The sequence below is a fragment of the Macrobrachium nipponense genome, chromosome 12, assembly GCF_015104395.2.
Source record: "Macrobrachium nipponense isolate FS-2020 chromosome 12, ASM1510439v2, whole genome shotgun sequence".
In the NCBI taxonomy this organism is placed as follows: domain Eukaryota; kingdom Metazoa; phylum Arthropoda; class Malacostraca; order Decapoda; family Palaemonidae; genus Macrobrachium; species Macrobrachium nipponense.
In genome coordinates this window covers 79864784-79872283 of record NC_087205.1, presented here as the reverse complement: position 1 = coordinate 79872283, position 7500 = coordinate 79864784, and the positions used below count along the sequence as shown (strand labels likewise).

The 7500-nt window shown below is 33.4% G+C and overlaps 1 protein-coding gene across 1 annotated transcript in view; it reads right to left on the bottom strand.

Annotated features, from left to right (window-relative positions):
- LOC135224853 (uncharacterized) overlaps positions 1 to 5826 on the bottom strand; it is a 6441-nt gene extending 615 nt beyond the window's left edge. Inside the window, exons 1-3 of the mRNA XM_064264177.1 lie at positions 5722 to 5826; positions 2340 to 2428; positions 1023 to 1674 (exon numbers count right to left, since the gene is read on the bottom strand). Coding sequence (XP_064120247.1) covers positions 1023 to 1674; positions 2340 to 2428; positions 5722 to 5826 — 846 coding nt within the window. The remainder of the gene's footprint in view (positions 1 to 1022; positions 1675 to 2339; positions 2429 to 5721) is intronic.
- Between the last annotated feature and the right edge of the window lie 1674 nt (positions 5827 to 7500).

The following is a 7500-nucleotide window of genomic DNA, read 5'->3' as shown; positions in this document are numbered from 1 at the left end:
GGAGTTCCGCACTTTTAATTTACTTGTTTTTGTGTTAATTTACTGCATATATATATATATATATATATATATATAGTTATATATATATATATTATATTATATATATATATATATATATATATATATATATATATATATATATGAGAAAAGAGAGAGGGAGAGAGAGCGCATGACATTTGAAAAGGATTGTGTATGTAGAGTAGACAGATAAGAGAACGCAGCATAAATGTATATAGGTTACACAAATAAGATTATCGGCAGCTATTTTATTTATTATATATTCTTAATATGGTCCTCCGTTTCTTTCTAGTAAGTATTCATAACATTTTTCTATCCTTATATCTTCTTTTCTTTAAAGACTTAGTTCCAGCTTTGCCATTTACTCGGAATTTGTTTTTTGTTTTTTTTTGTATCAGTTTTTATCGTTAATGTACAAGATGCCTTTGTGTGAATGCCATACCCGATGGAAAATATCTATTTATGTTTTATAGTCTTCATAAGGGTTTGTCAAAACAAATATATGATTATTTGGGTCATGAATGTCATATTGATAATAATACACAAGAATGCCAGGACTATATATAGATTTATTACTGTTATTTATATAAAACTTTAACATAATTCATTTATATTAAGTAAATTAATTTTGGGAACTGAATAAACATTTACATTTAGAATGAATGAAAAGAATTAATGAATATTTACATTACGAATGAAGGAAAAGAACTGATGATTTAATTGAAATACACATTAGATATCATGCATTTTAGCCTAATTCCTCTTCATCAGATGATTCTAGATTTATAAATGGCTAAATCCTGCGAAGTATCTTCCTGTTGAAGAGTCCCTGAATGATTAACTGCATTTTTCCAGTTTTCTGCTGTTACTCGATTTAAAGCTTCACTTAGAAGTGGTTTGAGGTCAGACATTTAAAAATTTTTATTCTTTCCAACATACTGTTTGACCTGGCTCCATATTAATTCTATTGTGTTATATTGACAATGGTATGTAGGAAGTCTTACCACTTTGTGACCATGTTCACTCGCTATATTGTCAATTTCGTACTTGCGTGGCCATCTTGATGTATGTTGCTTTACCATTGCAAGCAGATCATTCTTCAAGAGATCGTCTCCGGGGGTTTCTCCTTTCGCAATAAGCCAGTCTTTGATAAGTACCTTTCTATCGGATGCAGTAGGCGGCTTGTCAATTTGAAAAAAGTGATAGGAGGCATTGTCCATTAATATGATCGAGGATGCCGGTAATTTTGGAATTAACTGCGAAATGAACCACTCCTTGAATACTGTATGATTCATTTGTATGTGGTAATCGCCATCGTTTTTAGCTTGGAAAACAAGTTTGCAATTCGGAACAAACCCGTTTTTGGTTCCAGCATGAAGGACGATCAATCGACTGCCTTTCCCAGTAGGGGGCTTAATCCCAGTGGGTTTCTCCGAATTGGGGTCAATCCAACATTTCCTTACTGTGTGGTTTTGGTTGATCCAAGTCTCATCTAGGTATACGAAGGAATCATAACCACTTCTCTTCAATGCCTTCATTTCTCTTAAAAACTTAGTTCTGGCCGATGCTACATCATTTTTCTCAAGCAGAAATTTTCTCCCATTCACATTACTATATCGGAAGCCAATTTCACGAAGAACTTTGTGCACAGAGTCCCTGGAACCATTAAAACCAATATTTTCTTTTAACACCTCTTTGATTAAATCAAGCGTTGGTACTTCCTTCCTTACATAAAAGTCTAATACTGTTCTACGCAAAACGCTCTTGTCAAAATCGTTGAAATCTGTCACGGTTTACGGTTGATGCCACCAAGAGCGCATGGTGTGCCTTTTCTTTAGAAAAGTACTTAACGATCCTATGAACGATTTCTCGAGCCTGTGGATGAAGATTAATGCGAGAACGAGGACTTCTTTCCATGTTGTTTGTAAGGCGACAGACTTCTTAATGAATCAGTGGCAGTGAGTGTTTTGACGGACTTCCCTTGTGGAGGCGCGGGCTATTTGACATTTTTATGCCCTGAGGTCAGCATAACATCTGAGAGAAGAACTGGCAACGCTGGAAAATTTGGTTGTCACGTTTAAGAATAAACTTGTTTTATTGTTGTAAAATGCTAGAAAATTACGAGGCCTTTTAATAATTGCCAAAACTAATCAACAACCAATTATATTTGTGTATAACTTATGCATCCTTCATATACCATAAAACGTTGAGTTGGAATATTTGACGTGGCAGAGCCGGCACCGTAGGAGACAACGCCTAAATCGCCATGGGTATAGTGTCTTCCTGAACTTGCTATCCTGCACAGCCTAGACTCTGCTCACCTGTCTGCCTTAAACACTCCATCATGAGACCTTAGAGGTTCCTGTACATCGCTGCTTGAAGAGAAGCATTTGACTGTCCTTGGTGATGCCTGTAAGCAACCCACATCCTTCCACTGATGTCTAGGCCCTGACTACGTCTGTCCTATCCATGGACTTTTTTTTTATTAAAATTTTATAACAAATATCAATTAGTTATATACAAACTGTTCATAATTATATCAATAATATAACATACTAAGTACGTTAATTATATGAATTCAAATATTATTCACATACTTACTTGTGTAATGTTTTTCAAGTTCATATGCATTTGATAATACCAGTTTTGTGTACTTCAGTTTACATTTCAATATTGAAACTATTTGACTTGGTAACATCTCTTCTCTGCTATACCACAAACAATTTGCATACTCAATAATAAGTATACATAATGTATTTTTATTCTTCTTTTCTTTATAATCGAGATCCAACATTAATACTTTTATTGGATACTGAACTTTTAACCTCTTCAATCAAATTCTGGAACCACTTCCAAATTTATTTGACATATTTACAAAAATAAACAACAAGCAGATGATTTTCATTTTCCATACATTTATTGCAAAAATGATTATCAGTAATATTCAATATCTTCACTCTTTCCTTAGTAGCCAAAGATTCATACAAAAATCTATACATAATACTTCATTGATATGAGTCAACGAATTTGCATACAAGGTTACTCCATATATTACCCAGTTATTCAACGGGTATCTCTCAATTACAATGGGCTTATGGGTTGGCATCAGATACCGATAAATATTCTTACTTTTGACGTATGGAAAATTAGGTCCTACCCATGAACTGAGGTAACTGAAACTGGAAGTTGTTCTGTCTGCCCTTTCGCCTACTATTCCTAGCACTCATTCCCTGTTTCATTGTTTTCTCTTATTCCTAATCCTTAAACATTCCCATCTCCATCAGACACTTGTTTGAGCATTTTATATTGTGAAATTGTTTTAGACAAGTGATAATCAATTAAGCTAACAAAACGTGAGTTGAACTGATATAGGACTAGAGTAATTCTTAATGCTTTTGCATTTAGCTTATATTCTTATATCATTGGACTTGTGTTTCAGCTCTAACTGTTTTGGAGATCCGTGTACCCTACCTGCCCCGTTGTCTTCCTTCTCCAATAGTTCAACTTTGCTATTCAACATGTCCTAACAGTACTAATCTTGGGTTGAAGCCAAGGATACCAGTGAGAGCACAGGCACGCTTACTGTGCTCCACTCCAGAGTGTTATTCAATGTAGTGGCTCAAGTTCTACATCATCTTTTAAGTGCACTTGCTTACAGGTGGGTGTACATTTGTCATCGGTATTGTACATAGAGAGTGCCACAGAGCTGACTAGTGTTTCAGTATTATATCTTCGGATTTGTCAAATAAAAATGATAATTCATTTGTGGACAAGTTACCAGTACATTCAACCCCTAAAGTAAGCTAGTGTCTCTGTAAAAGGCATCTTTACATTTTCTGTGCATAGCTCTGCGTGTCCCCTTTTGTCAGTTTCCGCTTGTTTACACAAGGTGTAGATTTTGAGTAGATTCAAAATTGTGATTGCTCAATTGCTTCTTTCATATTTACACATATATATATATATATATATATATATATATATATATATATATATATATATATATATATATATATATATATATATGTATCTTTTTACTTATACGCAATTGATGTGTAATCGTTTCAGCCAAGAAAATGTATCAAGCTGATACGAAACCTCGGCGCTAAATAAATGGATAAAGACAGAACGCGTCCCCCTACCCCAATATGTTTATCCTTGAGTAATAGCTCCCTGTCTTCAATACTTATATTATTATATATAATCTATATATATAGAGATAATATATATATAATATATATATACTATTATTATATATAATATATTATATATTATATAATATATACATACTTAAATCCTTGGGTTAGACAAGGTAAGGAAACAAAAACGGAATTGAACGAACAATTACCTTTGACTACCGTGGATTTAAGGGATATTCTCAAGGTTAAGTGTTCCTTCTTGGTATATTTGGATATAAAATTATATATATATATATATATATATATATATATATATATATATATATATATATATATATATATGTATGTATATATATATATTATATATATATATATATATATATATATATATATATATATATATATATAATATATATATATATGTATAATATATATATATATATACATATATATATATATATATATATATATATATATATATATTATATATATATATATATATATACCATATATATAGACATATACATGTATGTATGTATGTATGTATAAGTGTGTGGTCTGCGTCTGTTCTATTTTATAAATTTCATAAAAGAATTGTGACTCTCCCCTCTTCCTTCAATCTTCCTTTTTATAACCGTGAACTCAATTCTTCTCTTTTATTGTCGTAGTTCATTTCTGCACTCTTTTCTTTGCTCGAACACGAAGCTTTCTGTTCTTTTTCCATTTCTCATTTCATTCACCTCCTTTACTTTTGGTTTTCTCTTCCTCCGAACTTTCATTTTCTTCCTCTCTTCCCAATAAAGTTTCTTAATTCCTCGTTGGGGATATTCTTTGCATATTCCTTCCATATTTATAGTCGGCAATGACAGATCGTTATCATCATTATCATTCATACATTGTCTATCATTGTCATTGTTTATGGATTAACACTGCAAGTTTATTATTCTTACATTTAACCAACTATTACTTTTATTCTTATTAAAACTCTTCTTTTTCAACCTCTCATTCCTCTTGAGAAGATTAAAACTCGTCTAGAATTCTTCAAGCTCTGAAGTGCCTCTCACAAGTCAATAGCGTAATTGCAATCAGTATAAAACTTGATGCCTGAATGGAAATAAATATACGAACTTGGCAATCCTAACAACAAATAAATGCTTTTAAATTGGATTGATCTCTCTTCTTTATTTGTTCACTGTCATAACATATCGGAAATATAATGAAATTGGGAATTTGTATAGTTTCAAGCAACTCTTACCTTTAAGACACGACATGTAAATCGTGTAATTGAATATTTCAATAATGTAGTTGCTTATTAGGCTAAGTTTTTCTGATATTATATCAGCTACTTAAGTTTTTATCTTATGGCTCCATTAAAGCAAATGTTTGTTTATTAATTGCTGTTCAATGTTTCATCAGTTTATTTGAGCCTCGAATTCTTGGTTGCAGTTTTGTGTTGTTGTGCTTCCTCCACCGAAGGTTGTTATCTGTTAATTGGTACTCTGCCATTGAAAAGCTCTCTTTATTTTCATGTACGAGTGTTTCGTTGGTTTGGTCTTCAGCCTCCTACCACGTTGGACTGTTTAAGAGGCGATTGACATATTTTCGTCTGGGTAGAGAAGATATTGCATTCTGCTCTCCTGTAGAGAAGTTCTCGCCTTTTCTCACGGCGCATTGATCAGTGTGGTGATCACCACCTTGTACTATTGCTCAGCTATATTCGGATGGACTTCTTGCTTCGATTGGGGTTATCTGCTGCTGTACACATCTGACCCCCTTTGCGCCTGCGGGTGTGTTCTCGTGCTCCCAAGTGTACTGGGACCATCGTCATCGCCCACACCTTGAGGGCAGTTAGGAGGCTTTTTGGTCACGAAGAAGAGTCATCATCTGATTCTGTGCCTTCTTTGTATCCAAAAATAGACTCATCTACTCGCGGTGTGAGCATTAGTGTCATGGGAAGACTAATAAGCCGGAGTGCCATGAAAGCCACCACTCGTCTGTTAAACTGCCTCAGTACTAAGATAATTGATAGCGTTCTTTTTGTCTAACATGTGGGAATTATTTGCGTCATGGTGTGCTACTGTAAATATTGTGTTAAATTAGGTGAAGGATTTCCTTCATCTCTCACTTATTACTGGTACTGTCGTGCACAATAGTTCGTTCCCTCCGCTAATCCAGAGAGTGAACACGAATCCGCGACTATGAAACCCCAAACCAAGCAGTTGAACAAGTAACTAATTAAGCACCCAATAGATGTCGCACCATCAGGCCAAAGAAGGAGGAGTGAGAAGCAGGTATTTTTCTTGAGCATTGAGTAAAGTCTTCATAACCTAATATCGTTAATTAAGAGGTGAGCGTAAAGTTTTTGTTGTTGACGATACCGGGTTTGAGTATAAAATGTGCATTTAATGAAATTTGCAAAATGAATGAGAATAAAAGTGCTTAGGAAGTCAGTATTCAGAATTAGCATTTCCTATAGATTATCTTATCCTATCAACAGACACGACTGTCCACAATATCGATACAAAGCTTTCACCAACAGTGTTAACGGTGCCGTTCACTAACCTGCAAGCCACCTCATTATATATATATGTATATATATTATATATATATATATATATATATATATATATATATATATATATATATATATATATATATATATATATAAAATCTATAGCAGCATATTAGCAAAACTATCAGTTCTTACAAATATGGCTATATGTGATTTTCTTGAAATACTATACAATGTGAAATATTAAGATATTTTCACCAATGTAACAAGCTCGTATTTAGTAGAAAGAGAGAAAGACAGAAAGAAAAGAGAAAAAATAATAATAAGAGAGATTAAGACACAAAAAAAAAATTATGAGAGAGAGAGAGAGAGAGAGACCTTTTAAGTTCTTTTCTAGATGAACACCATAGTGAACAAACCTTATCTTATTGGTTTCGTTTTATCACCAGGGCAGTCGCAAAATATCAGATATTATAAATTTTACTATATGTCTTTCTTAATGATATCTTCATCGTTGAGTTCACGATGCATTGCAGTAGAAAAAACTTAATTCAGATTCTGTGTTTCAAGGAGCAAAGTAGTTTTGCAGTGCCGATGTAGTTATATCTAATGCTAATGTATAAACGAGTTCATTATCGATGACAATTTTGATTGACATATTTTAAAAGCAATTACCAGCGAATATGCTATTGTAGGAATTTAACTTCTCTCTCCAGGAAGGTCAACTGCAGTGTTCCTTCCCCTTCCCTGACCAGTTCCTGACTTGGGGAGGGTTAGGAACCAATATCTGCCAAAGGTATACCTCTTACCACAGGTATTGGCAGCGTCATCCAT